At 35.1% G+C, this 25,511-nt stretch overlaps 1 protein-coding gene across 2 annotated transcripts in view; it reads right to left on the bottom strand.

Annotated features, from left to right (window-relative positions):
• Positions 1-335: 335 nt before the first annotated feature.
• Positions 336-25,511, bottom strand: part of ATSUV3 (ATP-dependent RNA helicase) — a 31,333-nt gene continuing 6,157 nt past the window's right edge. The window contains exons 5-16 of one of the 2 annotated variants that reach the window (XM_088215155.1): positions 21,863-22,003; positions 21,515-21,637; positions 20,702-20,779; positions 20,297-20,465; positions 7,034-7,146; positions 6,827-6,907; positions 6,528-6,593; positions 4,369-4,433; positions 4,132-4,177; positions 3,930-4,046; positions 700-791; positions 336-630 (exon numbers count right to left, since the gene is read on the bottom strand). In XM_088215155.1, the coding sequence (XP_088071281.1) occupies positions 516-630; positions 700-791; positions 3,930-4,046; positions 4,132-4,177; positions 4,369-4,433; positions 6,528-6,593; positions 6,827-6,907; positions 7,034-7,146; positions 20,297-20,465; positions 20,702-20,779; positions 21,515-21,637; positions 21,863-22,003 (1,206 nt within the window). In that variant the 3' untranslated portion in view covers positions 336-515. Of the gene's footprint in view, positions 631-699; positions 792-3,929; positions 4,047-4,131; positions 4,178-4,368; positions 4,434-6,527; positions 6,594-6,826; positions 6,908-7,033; positions 7,147-9,980; positions 10,531-20,296; positions 20,466-20,701; positions 20,780-21,514; positions 21,638-21,862; positions 22,004-25,511 lie in introns of those variants that run through there. The other variant, XR_015817599.1, reaches the window with a different exon arrangement.

Raw genomic sequence — 25,511 nt, 5'->3', positions numbered from 1 at the left:
GGAAGCTACGATAGTGGTCTATGCTTGCATGGGTCTTAGTGCGAGAAATGAGGGTCCGATGATGGAAGAGTTTTGATTGAACAAAAATGGTGACTTATGATGTGGGAATGGCATCTTGAACCTCAATTAAACATTTATACTCAGGAAATTTAGGGGTTTTTGAGTCGGAATATTTCAGGGTAATGGTTTGGGAAACATGAATAAGAGGAGGGCGAGAGGGATTTTTCTTAATAGAAAAAGGAAATATTGGGTGCAATTCATCCCCCTGGATTGCTCATTAAACTATGTATGTAGTAATCGGGTTGAGGTTCATGTCTCTCCACTGCAAGAATCAGTTATCTCCACCGGAAAATATATGCATCATGTTTATTCCGTATATGTGTGTTTGAATATAAAATGACAGGCCTCTTAAGATGAGATGGAGCTTACTCACCCATCGGTTGGAGGGAGATAAAAGTTTTGAACATTACCAAGTAGAAATGAAAAGAATAAATAATTGGATTAACCCATAATATTCACAGGTATTGTCTGAGACCTCTGGATAACAGAGTAGTTGAGGTAGTCTGGGAAGGCAACTTTCTCATCGTGGGCTTCTGCCATCCTAGCCTTTCAAGAAACTCCTCAATCAACCTACACAGAAAATGCACAATAGTAAGATTTAAGCAACACAAGCAGCTATGGAATAAACTCAGCACTCACAAGCTGCATATTGCCTTCTGTGAAGCTGCCAGCTCACGATCTGGGAATGATTCCTCCAACCGGAAACTCAACCAAATGTAGAGATCCAATACCTTCAATTGAGCCAAAGTGGAGTAAAGTCAGGCGAAAAGAACTTAGAATCACAGTGAAGAAGTTAAAATGAATAATTGCTTGGAGTCAAATAAGTCAAATCCGGCCAAGAATTGGCAGGAAAATATATTGGCGACTGGTCCTCCCACTCTGCTCTATCTAGAAACCAATTTCCAGCAGGGAAAAGATGGAACTCTCTTTCTGGAAATCAGTTTCCAGCATGGAAAAAGACGAACTTTATCTGCAATACATTGTTTCCGATAAAAGATATACTTCTCCATAAAGAGCAAATTTATGGGGAGATATCATAAGTTCCAAATTTTGTTTTACAAAATTAAATTAAATAATGAAGTTAAAGCACATCATAAATTAGAACATCACACTTAAAAAGTAATCCACCAATTGCATTGCACCAATGTTAACATGCACCACAATAAGCTAGGATGCCAATCTGCAATTGAGGAATGGCTTTCACAAAAAGCAAAGAGAGCCATTGTGTCATTAAAACAAGCAACTCTATGCTTCACTTTACAAGTGACCATTACCATCATCACAATAAACTAGGATGCCAATCTACTGAAGAAAGGTCTTAGCATTTTGTGTTGAATGACTCCAGGAAAGTCAAGAAAATGTGTTGCTACTGTAAGCTCACATATCTGCATATCCAGTTTACTTTGCATCATTATCTTAGGCATTTTAATATATCTGAAATAGTTCTTCCAAGTCCAATCTAGTAGAAAATTCAGAACCAATCTATTATGGATGGCACTGAGCTATACTTGTTCAGGAATAAGTCAAGCTTAACTTCATCAAAATCGGCCCAACTCCAGTTTGACCAAACTTTGGGCTGCACTTCAAGCAAAATTAGAGCTCAGTTCTCTCAAGAAGCCAAATGTTAACCCACAAGTATCCAGCCCAAAAGCTCGCAAACATGTTCAATCATATATAATGTTTTTTAAAAATTTTAAATATACATCACAATAATCTACTTATACCTATTTGCACTTATATTAAAAATAGATTTATATAAATTTATATTATTATACTAAATTAACCTAAGAGATTTATATTTTATGAATTTCATTTTTAAATCAAGTCTACTTGATCTCAAATTTGACCTTGGTTGGGCATGTTTCCTTACCAAATTTGAACTGAGCCAAATTCAAACTTTAAAAATTCCTTATACATACTGAATTCGAGGCTTAAAAGAGCATGAATCGAGCTTTGAGCCAAAATTTAAATGCTGTAATATTCTCCCTAATATTTAATTGAATTAAGCTCAATCAGTTTTTACTCCTCAGTTGGCTTAACCACCCACGAGCACAGTTTCGACATCAAAGGACCTCTGGAGAGGACAATGTGACCTTTCATCCTTTCATCTTAAAAGCAGTGCTCAATCTTGATTCCTCAAGGGAATGGGACATAGCCAAAATGTCACGGGAACCTCCAAGCAGAATTGTAACTTAGGGTTTGGATCCCCAGTGTGTGAAAATAAAGAGTTCTCTAAGTTATGATGACCAAAATGGTGGACAAGTACCAACACAAATTTGAACCACTAGCAGCCCGCACTAGGTCACTGACATCCGAGCAAAATGGTCAAAAATTCAGTGATGGGTTGCAAGAGCACATTGAGGATTTGAGAGAGATGATATTGAGCTTTGAGAGTGGAATAGCGACCCCTGCACTCTTTTATGATATCGTCAGTGGATGAGGAAAAAACTATTGGGAACTGTTGCTTCTAGGTTGAGTGCGAGTAGTTCCCAGTATGAGTGGACAGTAAATTAAGAGGAAAAAACTGGAATGAAAAATAAAGACGGTGTAAATAGTGAAGCAGACTAGTACTTTCATATTAAAACCAAAATAAACTAAAATGGAAAAGCAAGTCATAAAAGAGAAACCAAAAAGAGGTGAACAACAGAGGTAGGCACATATTGGGAACTGTCTCTTGCCAAAAGATCCTCCTAGAAGCTAGCTCTCATTTCTATGAGCCTCTCATCGTGCTACAAAACCTGGAACATTAGCTTACAAATTCAACCTACCCCGAAAACTGTCATCTGCGCCAAATGATTCACATCTCATACTTCAAAAAGTTCCATGGAAATGAGACAGTCCAGTCAACCTTGCTACCCTCTTGTACAGCCCAACTTTCCTAACTGCCACAGGCAGTACTGGACAACCAGACTAAAGGTGCTGTACTAAGCTGCCTATGCATTAGTAAGGGTTAGCATCAGCAAATGCCCCTTGGGAAGGTGCAGACCAGTTGCAAGCTGGTTTCCTATGGTGCTTGCGGACAACCACCATCGTAGGGACGGAGTACTGTTTCAACCGGAACTCCGGGACAGGTAGAGGTCTAACTTTTGTCAGAGTGACCACAGCAGCAAGAGAAAAATATCAAACTCTACTTTGCATGAATTCCTAATTTTAGGAGTTAATTATCATCACTTGGAGTTGTTTAGGACTTTATCTAAACCATCCACTAGGATTGTAGAATAACCAGTTCACTGAGACTGCAGAGTATAAGAGCTTTATTTCTCAATAGATCAAGTGTTAGTTAAGGAGTTGGCTCTAGCAAGTTAGAGAAAGCCAATTGCTAGGGCTTGCCTATATATGTTACTTATCTGATCAACAGTTTGAAATCCTAAATTCTAGAAATTGACGGATTCCCTTAGCAAGTAATAAGCCCTACAAATATTGGTTGGAATAGAAGAAAATCTGCAAAAAATGCTACATGCTTGCTTGAGGACTTCATTTTGGAATCAGGCGTAACCAAAGCTTTACACGAGAGACCATAACATATTCTCTCCAATGTATTAACTATAATGTTCCAGTAAGGCTTTGTTTTACCATGACAACAAACTATTGGAAAAAAAAGTAACCAGGTATGTCAACTCTGTGAAAGATGCTTGGTAAGAAAGGTGCAATTCTTCAGCTAATTTTCCAAAACAGCGATAGAAGCTCATAGCCTACTTTCATCTGCTTCAACTGAGAACGAAACACCTCTATCCCATTTCAGACTCATTTACTTCTTCGGATGTTCCAATAAGCTATTTTTGTCTATGACAATAGGACCTTAACCAATAAAATTTGGGAATAAACCTGAGAGCTCATCAGAAGATATGAAAACCGATAAATATTCTGACCTTGTGTATGGATTCAAGTTCCTTCAGTGCAGCCTGTGTTTTTGGCACCTTAATAGTCCCGGGTGTAAATATTTCTCGAAGTGGAACAACTCCTTTCGAAGCGTAATTTTGTGCAAACTGGTTCATTACAACTAACTGATCAGATTAATCTCCCATTTGGAACAAGTATATTTAAATGTAATTAGCCCACCTAAAATATTACCTGTGTAAGACCCTGAGATATAATTTCATCACTCATTTCAACGGGACTGCACAAGATAAATAAAATGTATTAAACTTTTGACCAAGGTCACGTGCAATAGACAAAAGTTAAAAAATCTGGCAGATGGAAAGAAAACCAGCAAACTATATTCCTGAAGGTCAAGAGATTCTTTGAATAAATTTAATCTTTTTTCTTTTTGCTAACAGTTTCATCTTTGTTTAAGCAAGAAAGATTTACCTCATACAGAAAAGGTACTTCTCCTGCAACCCGAGGGGCAATTCATCAATTACAGCAGCAACTTTCTGATGTCAATTAAGAGATTAAGCATGTATATTACAGCAGCAATTATATAATCAGAAGTTACAATCATTATCCCTTTAAATTGAATCACTCAGCCCCATGATTTTTTAGAAGTATCAAAATAACACCAAATGTTAACAGCTCTTTCATATCTTAACAATTAAAGGATGATACTTTTTTAATATTTAAATGTAGGTTTACTGTTATACTAATTTACCCACTACAAGCACTCACGGGCATGCCAAACCCCCTTGCCTAAGCTGATCTCTCGTCACTACTATCAGCCACCATTTCAGCCTCTCTCGTCACTCTCTCATTGTGAGGCAACATCAATTTTAGCCAGACAATAGAATGGACAGTAGATATAGTAGAGATATTTTTTATTGGATCTGTAGAAACCATGGGGCTGCAACAGTAGAGAGAGGGATCTTTTCGACCTTCAAGCCCCGCATCTCTGTTTTACTTGTTTGGTTCTCAATGGCCTCAACCTCTTCTACCTCCAGTTTTGGTGCCACCAACACCACATTAACTTCTAGAATCAATATATATCTAAGAAACAAGTACTTGAATAACTTTGGAAGAAAACAACAAGCGACATTGTATACCTAAGAAACAAATATTGGAATCAAAATTAGGAGAAAAAGAACAAACATTTTAGGTGATGCAAGACCAAACACCCAAAAACAATAATGATAAAGCTTATCCCAACAAAGTAAGCTGAACTTGGATATCCTCCCCGAGGAAATCTCAAAGATGGGAGTGGCCGCAAAAGCAACGCATGAAATGATATAAAGGTCCGCAAGATCATGTGCACTCAAGAGCATAACGGAAGTAGCAAAGTTCAATGGGTTTGTTACGAAAGGAAGCAAGTACACAAACAAGTCCCCAAATCTTTGGGTGGAGTCTGGGTTGGCACAGTGGCATTGGTGCTCATTAGCCACGCCTCAGATTAAACCAACCATAACTGCCTTTTCCCAAGTTCTTACCATAATTCAATCAACCAATTATAGAATCCTCTTTCTCCATGCTTTTCAGTTCTTGCAATTTAGATTTGGACTTTGATTTGAGGTTGAAGAGTAGAAACTAGAGAGTGGAGCTGACATCGTGGAAGAGGGATCTGTCCGTAGAGCGAGAGAACGAGAGAGAGAGAGAGAGAGAGGCTGAAATTATGGCCAGCTAGCTACAGTGAGAAGTGGTAGCCAAGAGGATTAAGTGGCTACAATGGGTGTTAGGCAGTGTAAGGGTGGCTATAATGTCTTTTTTCCCTTTTTGATAGAAAAAGAAATAGATTAAGAGGAGAAGGAAAGTACATCAAAGGAGAACTAGAAAAGACTGGCCAGACAGAAAGAGAAGCAGCTCAATGGAGGATAGCTGAGCTCTACGGAAGATGGACAAATATATATATATATATACTTATAAGGACCATGCACCTTAGTACATAGAGACACTAAAAAAGTCATCATATCCCAAATAACAAAAAAAGGGTGAGAAGTGACCCTTAGAGATCCTCACGGTTCCCTCCAATTAAAGCACCCACAACCTTGCAAACAAATCCCCTTCTCCAACCAATTTATGCTCCTTTTTACCAACATGACAAAGAGAAGAGACAATAAAATCCTCAAGATTAGGATGAACAGGAAACACCAACAGTGTATAGCTGAGTCCATAGTCTTCGAGAAATATTACAGTTCAGAAAAGAGTTCTGTGACAAGCAACATGATAACACAATGCAGGACAAATCAGAAATTGGCCTGCGAACTTAGAGCAAATTGTAAGTAGTATCTTGCTTTAAAATATTATTCTATTTTTTGATTCTAAACATGAAAGAGCTGTTAATTTTGGTGATATTTAATACTTCCCAAAAAATTGTGAAATAAACAAATTGAAGTAAGTAGCTGGTGATAAGGAGATGTAAATATAAGGAGGGTGTCATGATAATAAAACCATAACAAAATCACAACGATTACATAGAAACTGATGGAAAAAGAAATTCTGCTGCTAGTAACATGTCTTTCCCCATTCTATAAAGAGATGCAAGCAACAGTTTATAAACAATCACTGTCAGATTGAAGGGGGAAATGAATGATGAAACATACTAGCATTTCTTCACAGTTGGCAATGAAATAATTTTCTGACAATTTGGCGTTTTCTACAAAATGCTCCTGCAAAGAAATTTAAGAAAAGGAATTGGTCAGTTTGTTGAGAAGTGGGCAGAATAACAGGCAATAATCTTGAAAGTTTGGCTCCAACTAAATTACAAAGGTTTAAAAGCTACTGACGATGGAGCCATGAAAAGCCAAACTAATTTGTTTAGGTTCTTAGTTAAGTATACCTAGTCAATAGATTGTATATAGATCTAAACGAAAGGAAATAAAGATTTTCATACTTAACCTACCAATATTCGGTAGATTCCATATTCTGGGTGAAGACGTGAATACATAAACATTAGATCAAAAGTAGGGAATAAGCCGGCAGACTGCATCATATAAATTAGTTGAATTCAGAAGAAGCTGGCCAAATGATAATATAGAAAAAATGTACAATAATATAAAAACAACTGCAATGCTGATCAACAGAAATTTTTGAAGGTTATCTCCTTCACCTTGAGAACAGGTGAGGAGGACTTCAGTGATGAATGAAGCAATGATAGATCATCTGCATCCAAGCAAGTTACTTCACCAACAGGAAACTTTGATCCATACCGGCCAGCTCTCCCTACAACGAAAACCAGATTCTAAAAGCATTAACAAAGGGCCAAAATACATTGAGCCTTCTTAGACAAGCACCTGAGGGTAGGGGAATTCACAATGTATGAATTTCTTGGTTATCATTAATATCCAGCCAATTAAATTCATATAATGAGATCATAGTACGTAAATATATGATCCAATGGACCAGCCAGCAAAAATTAATCCAATCACAACAGTTTGGTTTAATTATTGTTTCAGAAACTATTTAGTTTTTTGTTCTTCAACTTCCATGCCCAACAACTAATTTGCAGAATGTTCTTCAATACAACACACGTTATATGTGTATTCTAGTCAAGATTATCAGCACAAAGGTCAAGCATATTCAGATCAAGCTTATTAGAATAAAATTTCTTTTTTTCCTTAATATATTTTATTGTTGCAGGTGTATAACCAGAGAACCATATTGAGATTCGAAACAAAGTTGATGTGTTAAAGAATTTGCTTCAAATATAGACAAAGCAATTAGGGTGCATGTCTGACAATTGCAAAATTTGGAAATTGCTATTTTTAAGTCAGTGTGAACTCAGATATTTTTGCCCATCTTTCTAAAAGATTATTTCAGCTAGGTAAATGGTTCAATCAACTTTCACAAGCATTTTACAAATACAGATGCTATTAATACGTCACAAATACAAAATATTGCAGCCAAGAACCAAGGACACAAGATGGGCAATGGTCATTGGCTGTAATGCCAAACTCTCGCACAAACAGAGGAAGAGGATTTTACGGATGCATGTGTAATGGGCCAAAGAGAGAGAGAAAAAGAGAGGCAGCAAGACAATCATAGGTATATTGATAAAGGCCTAAGAAGGACCAAACTTACAAAAGAAATAACAGAAGTACAGCAAGGCTTGCACATGATGCACATTTGCTTCTGAGTACAATAAAAAGATAAATGCAATTGGTCCACAAATATGGCCACTCTAGATTTTAGCACCTGGAAAAATATTTTTTCAGTGAAGTTACAGAGCAACTTTCAGTTTCAATTTTGTCCAAAGAGAACTAATCCAAAAATGTTATAGGATTCATCTACAAATCCACAATTTAATTTTGAGGATGCAAATTGTATTAGGATGATAAAAATATTGACATCCTATGGGAGTCTATGGGGAACTGGAAAAATACATTCTAAATTCTATATATGGAATTTGGAATGGATTGTGCCAATTCCATATAGAATTTCACATGAGTTCATTTTTTATCATTTTTAGGATAATTTTTACCATCTTCTACTTGGATTAAGTGTGAGTTTGCAAATAAATTCTATAAAAATTTTGAATTTGTATAAAATATGGCCTAAAGTTTCTTTTGACTTTTATAAATAGTTTTAGTAAGGCATAGTCTATAGACTAAAGAAAATCATCAGTAGAAAGGAAATATGACTTTCTTATAAAACTATAGATTTTGAAGAAAAAATAATAATTTTATTTTTCACCCTTTATGTTGTTACATTTAGGGTATTTATAAAATTCATATCTACTGATAAAGAAATTTTTATTCTACTGGACTTCTAATAATATGAGATTATTATTCTCATAAAGTCCTAATTACATAATACCAACTAATTAAATAATAAATTAAAATAATTAATTAATAAAATATGGTACCAAACACCCCCGCATCAAGTTGGTATAAGGATATCTCTCATGTCTAACTTACAGACCAAGCTCTAAAGAACCATCATGCAGTTTACTAGTGTCAATCTTCTTCCTTGTTCAAATATTCTGATTTTATCAGATTTGTTGCACATATAACTGATAAAAAGTTAAATTGAGACATAATACGCTCCAGAGTTTGAATCTTCTCATTTAAAAAGGGTCCAACTGTTGGTGTGTCAAATGTTTCACTAGTATCAACCAAATTTTCTTGAGCTCTCGTAGGTCTACCATTCCTTCTCTCACAACCTCTATTTGGTTTTTTATGCAACTTCCAACAAATTTTCTTACTGTGTTTTGGCTTACCACAATAGTTATATTTCCGTAAATCTTTGGACTGGTCAAACTAAGCAACTAATCCAAATTTCTCAACTGGTACTATGTAAAACATAACATTCCTTCTACGTTTTTCTTACTGGACATAACAATAAACTTATTGTAAATGAGGGAAGAGAATCCTTATCCAGCACCTGCAACCCGTATCTGATCATATTCGGTGTTCAGGTCAACTAAGAAATCATAAATCTGCTCTTTTTTTATTAATTTCTGAAATTTGACTGCACTTTCAGGACAATCTGCCTGAAAATCTTGATAATAATTTAACTCTTGACATAATCCACTTAGTCTGAAAAATATTGAGAAATAATCATTTCTCTTCGTTGTGTACAATGAACCTTATTCCAAAATTCATAAATTTGGGCATCATTATCCATTTGTGAGTATGTGAGAGATATTGCATTTCATATTTTTGCTACAGTATCGAGCAATAAATATATTCATGGAATATGAAGTTGCATAGAATTGATGAATCAAAACATTACCAAAGAGTTTTCAGAGTCTTATCTGTTATATTCCAAATCACATATATCTTATTTCTTCATATCACTTGTAATGTATCCCTATAATCTTCTAATTTGGCCAAATAATAAATAAGATCTTGACCAAGTAAGATAATTAGTTTCACCAAGTTTCACGAGACTAATTTGTAATGAGGGATTATCCAAATAAGAAACTATCACCTTTTTTATTTCTGTTATTTTAAAATGCTAAAAAAAAAAAAAAACCAATAATGAAAAACAGATCTCTTAATCTGCACCGAAACAGCCAAAAAGAATTGAAAAATACTGAAATCAGATATATCCACCTCAGCTCAGCTTGACTCGGCTTGGCCTTAAAGTTGGCTTGGCTCGACGCAAGCAGCTTGGTTTGGGCTTCGACCTCCTCGACTTAGGCAGATCTGCAGTACACGACGCAGGCATAAAAGTGAAGCAGATCATGTCTGCGATCTTGCACGAAGGCACAGCAGGTGACGCGTCTGCGAAGTGAAGCAGATCGCAGCTAGAAAAGCTTCCCGTGTGCAGCTCTATGTGTGGCGGAAGAAGAAAACTGTGAGTCTGTGCATCTATGTGTCTGTGCGACGCAGATGGCCGGAAGCACGAGTCTATGCAACGCGGAAGGCTGGTGAGTCGCAGCCAGCAGGTCTGTGCGCAGAGGAAGAAGGAATTGGGTCATGGATCGAGGTGGTCGCAACTTTTCGTGCAGCTCTACACATGGTGGAAGAAGGAACTGGGTCGCGCGGCTTTGCATGCAGCTGAAGAAGGAACTAGGCCGTGCGGCTCTGATTTTTCTCTTCCTCTGATCTGGCTTCTCTTCCCAGATTTGGGTCTCTTTTTCCTTTGATCTGGCTCTTTTTGCTATTCTTTGCAAAAAAATTCTGAAATTAGAACTCAAAAATAGAGGGGTGAAGAAGGCAACTCCAGATAAATGGGTACCAACCCAGCCTATTGTATTATTTTAGAATTTAAAGGAAATCCTGAAATTAAAACTCTAAAAATAGCTTTATTTGATTCTGATACCATATAGATTTTGGAGAAAAAAATAATAATTTTATTTCATATTTTTTAAATTATTACATTTAGGGTATTTATAGAATTTCTATCCTACTTATAAGAAAATTTTTATCTTACTATACTTCTAATAATATAATATTATTATTCTTATAAAATTCTAATTACATACTACCAACTAATTAAATAATAAATTAAAATAATTAACTAATAAAATATGGTACTCAACAGGAATATCATGTATAACCAAGATTATCCTATAATGTAGAGAAATAAAAGAAAATATAAAGAACAAAAAAGAAGAATAGATAGAAAGAGAAAAAAGAGGGAGGATAAATAGGAAGACTTTAGAGGAAGAAAAAAGGAATATTGGGAATAGAGACGGCAAATACATGGTACAGCATGAAACAGTTTCAGTAGAAAATAATTAATTCCAAGTTAACATAAGTTGTTAATTAGAAACCTTTTTATAGGTTCTAAGCTCCACTAAAACTGAAAACAACTAACAGGAAAATAAATCTTAAGTTTACAATTTTTTTTCCTAAATGGAAGAATAAAAGTAAATCTCTTAGAGAGTCCTAATATTAATGTCTCTTTATTTATATGGTTCTGCAACATTCTCCTCCACTTGCAGAGAACTTAAGAAAAACGAGTTAGAATGCAAATAATCATCTAAGTTTGGTCAAAAGCAAGGAAAAAACCTGCACCAATCCAAACAGCAGAAAAATAGGGACAACCTTTCAACTAACAAGGCACTATCAGAAACTACCTATTGAGGTGGTAATGACATCCATGTTCCATATGGCTATAATATCTCTTGCTGGCAGAAACATAAACTTGGATTTAGCATGGCCTGCACAAATATGGAGAAAACAAAGAAAAAGGTTCCAAGAAACCTCAATAAGGTGACAAATTCCCATCAATATCCATATGGTCAGGTGCATCAAGAAGATATCCAGCAGTTCCATATTTTTGAAGGATTGGGAGGGGGGTAAGAAGGCAAGAGAGCAATGAGTTTGGCATGGTGTTAACCATCACGAATCACCAACTTGAAAAGGCCCCTTAATAGAGAAATAAAAAATAATATGCCCTCGGTTGCAAAGGAAGTTCACTGGATATGATTGGTGCATGGATGGGATAACAAGGTGTAGCAGCCTAAACCTCAAGAGACTCCTTAAAATCATTAAGATGGAAAATCGGAGAGGCATTATCAAGTCATCTTCATCACCCAAGTATTCGATAGGATAAACAATTTATGTTTCAACAATAGGTGAATCATAAGCCTCTTGCTCCACAACCAAGGAATGTTGAGGGAACTTACAAGCAATATCACCCTCATGACAATGATGACACTAAATTGAAAGAGCTATGTACTGCACTATGAAGGCTACTAGGCAAAGATTGATAGGCTATTTCTATAACAAGTTCAGCTACGTAAATAGAGCGAGAAACAAACTTAGACTGTGTTGACTTTCTCATGAAAGAAGATACTCATGTTTGAAATACTAATCTATTTCTAGTCTCTTTTTGTAGATTAATCTAGAGAAGGAGAGTACAAAGAAACTTCCCTGCTAATTTCTACCCTTAAGACTGTTTATGAATCTACAAACAGTGGCAAAAGGGCCTTCTTTAAGTTCAAATGTGAGCATGAGTTGCTCAAAGCTGTAACCAACTACACTGTCATTAGTTGTTGCAAGTTCAATAACTTCTCAAACAAGCAACTGCAATGATGATGTAGAATGGCTTAGCTTAAGATTACCTAAATACACCAGAAATCAAAATTCTGACAAATATAAAACTACTATCCTATTTAAGAGTCTATTATTATAGTTTTAGTAACTTTAGGATTTTATTCTTATTAATAATTAGTTTTTATATTTGTATTTATAGTATTTCCTATTTTATTAGGAGGAGTATTCTTAATCTTATTAGTATCAATTTCCAATCTCATTAGAAGTAATATTTCTTATCTTATTAGTTTTGGTATTTCGTACTTTAACCCTATTTAGTAAAGTTTACTTAGAAAGTATTACAAATATTCTTGTATTTTCAGTTCTTGAGACATCATTCAATAACACCTTTGAGAATTTCTTACTACTTGAGTGTATCACTTAATCAATTTTTTTAAGTGTGATATCAAGAATCCTTTGTGTCTTGGAGAGGACTCCTGTTACTTTTGTTTTGGTGTAGAACATATAACAACTGATTTGTTCAATTGGAGATTTGGAGATAAGAACTAGACAGCTTATTTCAAGTTTTTTAAACATCACATTTAAGAAGTCTTAAGACTACAATTAAGAATTTGATTTTACACAACCAGACAATTGAGAAACTCTCAAAATATTTTATTAAATAACTGAATTTGTCTTCAGAAGTGTAATTATAAGATATTTATAATGCTCACTGAATAATTTTTATTAAATAGGATGAAACTAAGAAATAAGAACACCAATAAAATTAAAAATATTACTCCTAACAAAAAATAGGAAATATTATTAATACAAAAAAGAAAACTATAGTAATATACTCTTAAACACTACAGTAGTTTTACATTTAATAGAATTATAATTTATGTTGACGATTTAAGGTAAACTCATTCTACATCATTCTCCCCTTACTAAAAAAACTTATCCATGAGTTTTGAAATGAGAAATGATGTAAAACCTTGATATTTGATTTTTCTTATGAAAATTTAGCGAACTTTGATCATGGTCATTTTCTTTTTCTTTTGAAATATGATCATTTTCTTCAATAACAAACATGAAGCAAATACATCTGTTTATAAGTGAAACTCTTATGGTGGGATGAAATCAACATATTGATCAATTTGCACCTCAACTTTATCCTTGAGTTGAACATCATTAGATCCAATTATTGGCTTAGTTTCCTCCTTACATTGATTTTCCATAGAACTCTTCTTAGGTAGTAAAAGATCTGGAATAACCTCATTGTCTTTACTCTTAGGAAGACATGACAGCTCTTCTCATTTCTCTTTATCTCTTTAACTGACAGCAATTTGTTCTTGCTCATCTCTTCTGTTGTTAGAGGTTTTAAAATTATATCCTTTGTATCGAGCATAAAGTGATAAGTATTGTTAGTATCATCATGTTGAACATGTTGAACATCTCGATCATAAAACCGAGGTTGACACAGAAGAATATGCATCAATATCATAGGAACTACATTGTATAAAATTAGATCACTGCACATACTATGAGAATAAAAACAAGACTTTGCTGAGTTACAAAAATATATACTAGTCTATATAGTTGCGAATATGATTGGCATAAAAAGATGAGTCGTTCAACTGCAGATATTGAAAAATTTCTGCAATAATCTTCATGAATGATGAGTTTCTTATTTTTATTTCCACAACGAGCTATGGTCTGAAAAAATGGATAATATTTTGGATCATTTTTAACTTAAACTGCATAATTGTGCTCAGTTATAGTCAAAAAGGATTTGTCAATTCTATGATCCTTCAGTGACTCATATTCTTCGTTGCAATTCTACGTGTTTAAACTTTAACTATTAGATTACTTTGCATAGAGACTACAAACGAGAAGAGCCAACAAAATACCTGGATTCTTGCTGAAAATCAGTATTAGGGGTAAACCAGTCTGGGTGAACCGATTCGGTCAAAAACCAAATTCAGAAAAAGTCAAATAAGGCACAAGTTTGCAATGCCCATTTGTGGGTCGCACAAGTGGGGTCCACACACCAACTTGATCAAATGGACTGCAGCGGTCTTCAGTCAATTAAATTTAATGGAGGTGGCGGTTGCACATTGTTGTGGAAATATGGAAATTGAGAGATACAACGGCCCAGAGGACTTGCACGGGCGAGTGGCACTTCTCTAGTGGAGTTTTGCGGCAGTGGTTCTAAGGGTTTGGGATCCTCGGAGATTGATGGTGGCGGCTGTATTGATCACCTCCCACAGGGGACTATGATCTAGGGTGAAGTAGTATACTGTGATACAGTTTCTGTTTTTTTTTTTCTTATGAGTCTATGGCTGTTTGAATATAAGGTTTTGAGATTTTATTTCTAGTTTTTTTTTTTTTATCTATGCTACTGAACTGATCTAGGACAAATAAGGTTGAGTTATCCAATTAAAGATTTTGGAATAAAAACCTAACATCATGTCTAGGATTTTTTAAACATAACACTTAAGAAGTTTTAAGAATCACGTTTAAGAATTTGATTACATAACACAACTAGAAGATTAAGAAATTCTCAAAATATTTTACTGAATAACTGAATCTGTATCCAGAAGAGAAGTTACAAAGATATTATACTGCTCTCTAAATAACTTTTACTAAATAGGATTAAAATAAGAAATAAGAGAACTAATAAAATTAGGGATACTACTCCCAATAAGAATAAAGAATACTATAATATAAATAGTAAAACTAAATACTGATAAGAATAAAAATTTAAAGTTACTAAAACTATAATAATAGATTGCTAAACAGTATAATAATCTTACATTTAATAAAATTATAATTTCTAAATCTAGGTAACCTGAAGTCAACCTATTGTACAATAAACTTGTCGATTTTATGGTTAGAGCATAAATGCTAAATTTTTTAAGGATCTTTTTTTCATCTCTCACCTATGGGAAATAATGGTTTTCTTTAACGCTTTGTGGGCCATGGCTCCTGGTTTTTCTAGGGATGTCCCTTTGGCTACTTTGCAGAGGGACTGGAATGCCTTATTTGATAGTTTTTTTTCCTGTCTTTCCTTTTTGTTTTTTCTTACAGGAGTTTCTTATCCATCAATGTTGTACTTTTTTCTCTTGTTTCTAATAATTCTTTTCCACGTTTTCTTGAAATAATTATTTAAAAAAAAGCATTTTGAAATACCTCTTATAGATCAGCATCATCATCATGGTCAATTCCATTCCCAACAATCTCTACATATCTCTCTCCCTCACCAGTGCTCGAACCTAAGAGGTGGGAACACTCAAAATTTTCCTATTTGTTGATTTTGGAGAAAAAATATTAATTCTATTTCTTACTATTTAAGTTATTACACTCGAAATATTTATATAATTTTTAACTTATTAATAAGTAAATTACTATTTTACTATAATTCTAATTATATGAGATATTATTCTAATAGAATTCTAATTACATAATCAACACCTCCCCTCAAGTTGGTGCAACGAGATCACACAGATCCAACTTGCAGATCAATTTGCAAAACTGAGGGGTACACGCACGGAAGAACCAAAAAAATGACCAAAAAAGGCTAATCGGAGCGATTTGCGCATAAAATAAGTAGATTTGCGCCGATATCGCGAAACTGGAGATGGATGCACACAAAGAAATCGAAAAAAAGACCAAAAAAGGCTGGTCAAAGCGGCTTACGAACGAAAAAAAAACCAGATTAATGCCAATATCGCGAAACTATAGGCAAACGCGTGCTAAAAAACCAAAAAAAATGACCACAAAAAGGCTGCTCAAAGCGGCTTGCGCACGAAGAAGACCTAGTCGCGAAAATAAAAGTAGCGGATAAGCCGGAAAAAAGGAGTAGAAAAGGTTGGTCAGAGCGGCTCGTATGCAGAAGAAGCATATCTGTCTGGCAATAACTTGGCTCCGCTCGAATCAGGCGTAGATGGTTCAGCTCTGTTCAGGGCAGTGGCTTGGCTTGGCTCAGGCAACAACTTAAAAACGGCTCGGCTCCGGCTCAGGTCATCTTGGCTTGGCTCATATTGTCTTGGCTCGACTCATATCAGCTTGGCTTGAAGGCGGCTCGGCTTGGAAGCGGCTCACCTTAGGTAGACCAGACCGTGTAGTTTCGCGCGAAAGGAAGCGGATCGCTCGGTGAGGCCAGAAAACGGATCCCGTGGTGAGGCTAGAAAGCGAATTGCATGGTGAAGCCAGAAGGTGGACCGCACAGCAAGGCTAGAAAGCGGATCCCATCGGTTTTGCGCGTGTGCCTACAGTGGAAAGAGGCAGATTTGTAACGGGAAGACAAATCTATTCCTGGTTTTCAGCGCAATTTGAGAGCAGATCCAATCGGAGAAGAAGAAATCGAGGCCTCCGAAGGAAGAAGCGCCGCGATTCGAGCCAGGCTGCAAATTTTCTGGCAGCGTGTGGCAATCCCAACGGCAGAGCGTGAGGCAGCGAGCGGTTGTCTAGTGGCAGCACGAGTTCCGTCTGAGTAGCTGGCGAGAGTAGATCTTCATAGATGGGTACCAACCCAACCTATTGTTGTATTTTAATGTTTGGAAAAAATCCTAAAATTAAAAAACTAAAATAACTTTATTTAGCTTTAAACCATGTTAATTTTGGAAAAAGAATATATTAATTTTATTTTACTCTCTTTAGGTTATTACACCTAAGGTATTTATAAAATTTTTAATCTACTAATAAAAAAATTATTATTCTAATAAAATTTTAATTATATGAGATTCTATTATAATAGAATTTTAATTACATGATCTCAACTAATTAAATAATAAAGTAAAATAATTAAAAAATAAACTATTATAGTCAACACTACTACCAAGACATTTAAAACAATGGTAATAATTTTTTCTCATTAAAAAAGATTCATGTCCTACGGATTTTGATTAAGTGTTTAAGAAAATTACTACATTGACTCAAGAGAAAAAAAATTATTTCTAAGAGAAAAAATAGGACGGATATCCTGTGCATGATCATGAATTTTTAAGATTATCAACCTGCCTTATAAAGGCATATCCAAGTATTTGAAAATTTGATTTACTTGTACTTGAATCTTGATCATTAGGAGAAGTTGAAAAGACAATGTAATTTGTGGTAGACATTAAGTAGTAAAATATACACTAGAAAATCGACTAATGTTAGATAATGGATAAGAACTAATAATCAAAAAGGGAAATTTAGTACTGTACATTTTTTGAAAAATAATAATAATTTTATTTCTCACTCTTTAAGTTGTTACACTTAACGTATTTATATAATTTTTAATCTATTAATTAAGAAATAACTATTTTACTAGAATCTTAATTACATGAGATTATTATTTTAATAGAATTCTAATTACATAATACCAATTAATTAAATAATAAATTAAAATAATAAAATATTATATTCAACACCCCCACTCAAATTGCTGTAGCGATATCTCATGCCCAACTTGTAGACTAATTTGCAAACTGGAACCAGATCTTTCTGATAGTAACTCGTTTTGACTTGACTCAAAATAGCTCGGATCGGTTCAAAACAGCTCAGCCCGACTCAAAATAACTCAGCCTGACTCTAAACGACTCTAACTCGGCTCTAAAACAGCCTGGGCTCGACTCTAAAACGGCTCAGACACCAACAAAATATTTTATGAGCTCTCAAGAGCCGCCATAGGCCGATGAACGCCCAGTCATCGAACAACCACGCGCCACCACTGAAAACCGGAATGTGCCAATATCGAAAACCCCACTCTGCGAAACCACCAAAGTCTCACGCACCTCAACCGGACCACCACGCGCCTCCGCCGAAACTTCCACACACCGCCACTGGCCGCCACACGTCCCCACTGGAAATCACCGAAACACTACAGAAAACGCTAACGACTCTAAATCTAGCACAGATCTAGGAGATCGAGCCGATCACCCATAAACGCCCCGGATCGAGCTTCTCGCAATCTGGCCGCCGCCACGCTGGTTCGTCTTCTTCGGCTTTGGTTTTGTGCACAAACGAGGACAGACATTGCAGATCCGTCTCTGATTCCTCTTCTCTGGTTGTCTCTTCGCGCGCAGAGCCAAAAACATTACAGCTCCTCCACTTCTGGCCGTGCAGATCTTCTTCTGAACGTTGCTCGATCTTCTGCCCGTCGCACAACCTTCTGGTGTCATGGTTGGGCGTAGGTTTGGTTGTTCCCCGAGCGGCACATTCATAGATTCGGCTTCCTCCTTTGCTGCAGCTGCTGACGGCCAACGACGTTGGATTAAGGCCGCTGATCAGTATATGACACCGTTTGGGGTGATGATAAGAGTAGATTTTGATAAGTGGGTAGCAACTTAAACTATTGTGTTATTTTAGAATTTTAAGGAAATCTCAAAATTAAAACTTTAAAATAGTTTTATTCGTCTCTAATATCATATAGATTTTTAGAGAAAAAATAATAATTTTATTTCTCATCCTCTAAATTGTTATATCTGGGATATTTAAAGAATTCTTAATCTACTAATTAAGAAATAACTATTCTATTAGAATACTAATTATATGATATTACTATTCTATTAAAATTCTGATTACATAATACCCAACTAATTAAATAATAAAATAAAATATCATATTTAACAAGTACCTTACATAGAAATTCCAATCTCAAAAGCTTATTTACTTAGATGCTCAAGATTTGACTCGACCCACCTGAATAAGAATAGCTCAGCTCAAATGGCTCAATGGCTCAACTAGGCCAATTTCACTCGTAGAAGTTGGTGCATGCAATTAACATGTGGTTTTACAGTAACCATTACATAATAAGCTTTCAGCGGGAGGTAGATAAGCGGCTCCTTTTTCCCAGCTATGGAGTTGAATGATGATGATTTGATTGACAATCATAGAAACTAAAGCAGCTGTGACGGGAGGGCTTAGCGCAATGCATATGAGAGTTTCTGATCACAACAGACAACGAGGCTCCCGCAAGATGACTTTTGAAGGTCTCTGTTTTGCTTCTATGGTGGTTATGACTCAATGGTGGAATGAAGTTGAAAGATGAAGCAGTAGTGACGATTAGGGTGTGACCTATGTTTTTTTTGTTTTTTTCTTTTTAAAGACAAGTAGTTTGCAGAAAAATGGTATACCCAAAATGCCTATTAATGTAGAATTACTAATAGTACACCCAAAATTATCCTATAATTTACAGAAATAGAAGAAAATGTGGGTAAGATAATAGAAGAATATATAGGAAGAAAGCAAAGGAGATAAAGATGAAAACTTCAGAGAAAGAGCAGGATATATTAGACAGACATGAAGAACAAACATAGAGAAAATACTAGACAGAAATGTCAAATATTTTTACCTAAAAATTATCAATTCCAAGCTTAATGTAATAAAAACTTTTATATAGATTATAACTTTAACTGAAAGGGTTAAAAAGTAAATAAAAAAAAAAAACCAAAAGTTCTTAAATAATTAACTATACAAAAGTATATATATCTATGTATTTATATAAGCTGAAACTCAAAAGCTTTTGGGTTTTGGTTTTTGTACACACACACACACATATATATATATATATATATATATATAACCTAAACTTTTGGGTAGAGTCTTGTGCTGGAGGAAGGGGCTGGCCAGGGCAGGGCAGGCCAGGAAGGTTTAACCCGCAAAACATATAGCAAAGAACAAAAATTATATTTTAAATCCACTCCAAGTTTGGGGTTGATTCAGATTTTATATAATCTAATTACCGGTCAGGTTCGGATTTTACGAAACTTGCACCGAACCCAACCCATTATTATCCCTACCCTTAAAGAAGTCTTAAAATCAGTCTCCTTGTTTAGCCTTTACATAATCTAAATCATTCTCTCAAAATTCAACAAAAATATAGAGCCAATTTGAAATAAAAGAAACCAATATATGCACTTAAACCAAATTCTCAGGCTACATTTATAAGAAGGCACCTGCAATTTGTTTGATCTCTGGTACCGTTAGGTTGCGCATCTCAAAGCCGTCAAATTTTTTGAGTGTTGAAAATATAATTCTCGAAATGTTCAGATTAAGACCCATTCCAATTGCATCACTGGCCACAAGAACATCAAACTCACTGCTTGCATCATTAAACCTTGTTGCCTGCAGTCCTAAAAAACATATTAACAGAAACTAAATAATTGAATTAAAGAAAGCTTGAATTGAAGATTTTAAAAAGAGATCCAAAAAAATCATAAATTCATACTTTACCAACTGCCACTCAACAATCACAAAATTATTGAAAGCAAGTGAAATAAAAGAACCTGTCAAACTACCAGGAAAAACAGGGCAGAGAAGATATTTGCAGGTTAACCAGTGTTCAAAAGAGGAACTCACACCTGTCTTGTCCGAGTCTCTGGTGGCAATGAACCATAAACTACAGAACAGAGATGCTTGCCCGCACTTTCAATATGTTTCTAGTGAAAACAGAAGATGCAAATGCACCAAGGCAAGTTAGTCTAGAACCAAAAAAAATTGGATCGGAGGCATGCTATATTAACAGAATCCGTAAGAAAAAAATCAAGAGTTAGATAAAGAAATTCCTTTAATAAAAAAGCCTGTATTCTCTATGACAAACTTTCTAATTCACAATATTGATAATAGAACCCTAAACATTATTTTTTTACCCCCATGAAGGCAGAGTGCACATACAAGCAGGTGAACAAAGACAAAAAAGAGATTCCAAAACTCGAAAATCTTTTAGGTTGAGTTTTATTCAAATTTCAATTTCATCAAATAAGATGATACCATGTAGATTGAAATTTTAAAGAAACTAAATTCTAATTAGAAACCAATATGATGTCCAATTCAAGTCATGCAATTTTGTAATTTTTTCCTCAATAAGTGAGGATTGAAGAGATAAATAGAATCGATTCAATTATGAATTAAATATGTAAATTATGGCTAACTTGTAAATATCAAATAAGATATAGGAATTCTATAAAAGTAGAATATTTGAACCAGCACAATATATTATGTTTTGCATAAATTAGAGACGGTTCTGGCTTCTGAACATGTATATATCTTCACCATAGGGATATTATGATACAAAAAAGAATTATAATACAAAACATAACTATAGAAAGCGGGAAGGAGAAAAAGAGAATAATAAAAATAGGAAAATGAGAAAGAAGATGAAAGCAATCACTTACTTTGAATTTATATATCTCATGACGTGAAAAGGTTACAATGCAGTCCCCGGTCTTTATATTAGAAAAGGATCCAAGAGGAACTTTCAATGGAACTAGGGGTGAAAGTCTGTCATACGAATGAACCTGAGATTCCAGAAAATACAGAATGGTTTATATCACAATGAAATGCAGATAGACAGACCAAAAATAAGCCACAATCAGCACCAAAAATAACACTCATATGTAATTATGTATTCTTCCAAAGAATGGAACAATAAGATCTGATCCACTCGGAAAATAAAGTTGCAAAGACACTCATCTTTTAGGCTAAAATACGAAGAGCAGGTTCCACTACAAACAATTACATACCTGGACATCATCCCCAGTCTCTTTCAGAATATCCTGAATAAGAGGAACAGCAGCTGGATCTCCACAAAGATGGATTTCATCAGCTGAAATTCCCAATAAAGCACGGGTAAACGAAGAACCCCTTGTCTTACAACCTATCATCTGAATGGGAGAAAAATATTACAACTAATAAGAAGGATTGGTAGCATGAAGCAAAATAATAACTTAAATAAAACCAAAATCTAATTCTGGGTTTCACAACGTAAATTAACGTTCTTTAGATTTCATAATAAGATTGGTAATGCTATCATAAGAAAATGTTATGCGATGTCAAACGCCTTACTTAAGGCTCTAACCTAATGAAAACAGAGAGAAGGAAGAGGAAAAGTCAACAAGAGAGAAAGAGAATTCACTTAGATGTAATGCTTTTTGATGCCTTTATTCAACTCAAATCATGCTTATTCACAGACTACACTGGCAGAAAAGGGAGCGTGTAACCTCCAGGTGCGCCTGGAAGCTGCAACTACTTGAATGGCCAACAACTAGATAGGGTAAGGATCCTGATCGTCGACCATTTCTGTTTCTCCAATCTCCTACTTGCATGTAGTTACAATGGAAAAGACTAACTTACTGTTGTACAATTTGTCTTTTTTACCCAGTGTTATCTTTTCCCATTTTACCCTCCTATAATAAACCCACAGTGGTTGGCTTATAATACCCTCCCCTTGAGCATCAACATTCTAGCCAAGGTTGAGTTTGAAAATTGTCACTAGATATATTTATGATCTTTCAAAGTACATTCTTCTGGTGGAGTGTCTTCCCACTGTATGAAAACTTGTTTTATAAGAAGTGTTCCTTGTAGAATGACTACTGTTCTAGTATTTGTTGAGGTTGAACACTTAGTACACTTTCTCCTGCATCATCAGTAAGTCTTCTTTCACCATGTCTCTCCCCTTGATGTACTTCTTGAGTGATGACACGTGGAACACTGGGTGGATTCGGGATGAAGGGGGAAGTTGAAGCTTGTAAGCCACCACACCAACCTTCTGTATTATCTGAGAGGGACCATAGAAGCTGGATGATAGTCTAGAGCCTCCACCTTGTCGTATTGATACTTACTTGAATGACTGAAGTTTGAGGAGTACTTATTCTTGAGTCTTAAAACTTTGTTCACTTCAATGATTGTCTGCATACTGTTTGGTTCTAGATTGAGCCTTTAAGTGTTGTTGTTTGATCATCAAATTAGTATTTTCTCATTCACCAAGTATTTTTTCAACTGATAGTGAAGCAAGTAACGGGTTAACAAAATATAAGAAATGTGGAGGAATATACCCGTAGGGTGCTTAGAAAGGATTCATATCGAGACTTGTATGGTAGGCCATGTTATACCACTACTTAAACAGCAGATAACCATTTTACCCGTGTTTTTGACTGGCTATGGGTCACACATCAGAGATGCATTTCTAGACATTAATTGAGTTGCTCTATCTAGCCATCTGTTTGAGGGTGATAGGCAATACTAAAATCAAGACTAGTTCCTATTGCTCTCATTAGTTCTTTCAAAAAAAGGCTAGTGAATAAGGTGTCCATATCAGATACTATGACTTATGGTACTCCATGAAACTTGTGAATAGTCTTTATATAAAGGCAAGCTATTCCTAAGCCGCAAAGGGATGGTGTAAAATAATGAAATATCTATGCTTAGTGAACCGATCCACTACCACCATACTAGTGTGTTTCTTCTCGGATCTGGCAGTTGTTTCAATAAAATCAATTAATATTTGAGTCCATACTTGAGAATGTATGTAATGTGAGCATGGATCATCTTGGGCCACATGAAAGAGAAATTATCATGCCAAGTGGGCCCATAACAAGGAGTTAGACCCAAGGATTACGACAAGCTTTCCAACTCTTTATCCAATCTTGGATTAATGAGGAAGATGGGTCTACATCCACTAAAGAAACCCAAGAAAATAAGTTACCCAGCCAATTAATCTAAGGGTATAATGGTTTTATCAACTATCTTCAAGCACATAATGAAAATGGGTAAGAAAATAAAGTAATTGACCAAGAAAAGGGAGAAAACTATATCTATCATAATTAGAAATTTAGACTTTAATTTTAATTAATTTCCTATGTAATTGCATCTAGTTAGGAATTTATATTTTATTTTTAATTAATTTCTTATGCAATTACAATTTTAATTAGAAAATTTTTATTATCATTTTATTCATATGACCAATTTTATAAATAGGTTATCAAGTTTCATTATAAGGATTTAAGATTGAAATCAATAATATTGTGAGTGTTATTCAAAAAAAGTGTCTTCATCCTTCTTATTGAGTAAGGAGTGGATCTACTTATCAAAATAATTTCTTGTGACGTTTTTTCATTCTTCTTTTAATTCTTCATTTTCTAATTATTTTAGTTCCTATTATTCTTGATAGATGATTAAGTTGGAAGGATTTTCATATGATCAAATTCCTTTGGTGTCTTGAATGAAATTATGTGAGTTCCTAATTACGCTGGTTGATCTTTGGTTCCGCATCAGTATGGGTAGTGGTTGTAAGATCCCAAAATGAAAAATTTTTCAACTCAGCAATGTTGTTAAGTGTCACATTGTTATACCTACTAAGTAATCTGTTTCTTTATATTGGGCCAACAGAAATGTTGCTTGACTCGTTCATAAACGGCCTCGATACTTGAGTGATCTCCTATGGATGAGTTGTTGTATTGATAAAGGATTTGGTGTCGTAGTCCTTCATTGTTGCCTATGACCAGTCTTCCTTCGTATCACAGGGGTATGTTAGAAATATGAAATGGCAGCTTGCTTTGCAAAGATATCATGAGCTCTGTGATTAGTTGTTGCATGAAAGAGTCACTAGGGTAGCTTTTGGACACCTCACACATCCAAGCAGGGGTAGTAACAGTGACTGTGTAGAGAATCTTTGCAGTGGAATCTTCATGTTCACTTATGCACAAGGCATCCGGGACTACGTTGGTCAAACCTTGTTTATATTAAATGATGAAATTGAATCCAGTAATTTCATAATGTCTTTTTATTGGATCATCAAAGACACTTTCTGATCCAATAAATATTTGAGGTGCAGTAATCGATGCGAATGATGAATGAAACTCCTTCCAAATAATAGCGCCACTAGAAAACCGCATATTAAACAGCCACGAATTTGGTTTGGTTTCTAAAACTCAAGGCCTTACTTATAAAGGCTATCGATTCACCTTCTTGTATCAAGACTGCTCCGATTCCCTTGTCTGACATATACTATGATGAATGGGTCACCAAATTTTGGGAGTCCCAATATGGGGCTAGAAGTTATTGCTCTTTTTAATTATTGGAAAGCTTGTTTGGTAGTGGGGTTCCACTGGAATGCCCCTTTCTTCGACAAGTCTATAAGAGGTTAAGCAATGATCTCGTATTACTTTATGAATTTGCGATAGTAGCCTATTAAGCCTATAATCCCTTGCAAGCTTTGAGAGTTTATGGAGATGACCAATTGATCATGACTTCAATTTATTTTGATTCTGTTTGTACCCTTTGTTGAGAGATAACATGTCTCAAATATTCTACTTTAGTTTGTAGGAAGTAGCATTTGGATTTTTTTTGCGTAAAATTTGTTTCTTCACAATATCTTAAGTATTTTTTCAAGTT

Source organism: Carica papaya, chromosome 3 (genome assembly GCF_054855325.1).
Source record: "Carica papaya isolate Zhongbai chromosome 3, ASM5485532v1, whole genome shotgun sequence".
Taxonomy (NCBI): Eukaryota; Viridiplantae; Streptophyta; class Magnoliopsida; order Brassicales; family Caricaceae; genus Carica; species Carica papaya.
Note: the sequence above shows the minus strand (reverse complement) of the source record. Positions and strands in the feature narration are given on the sequence as shown.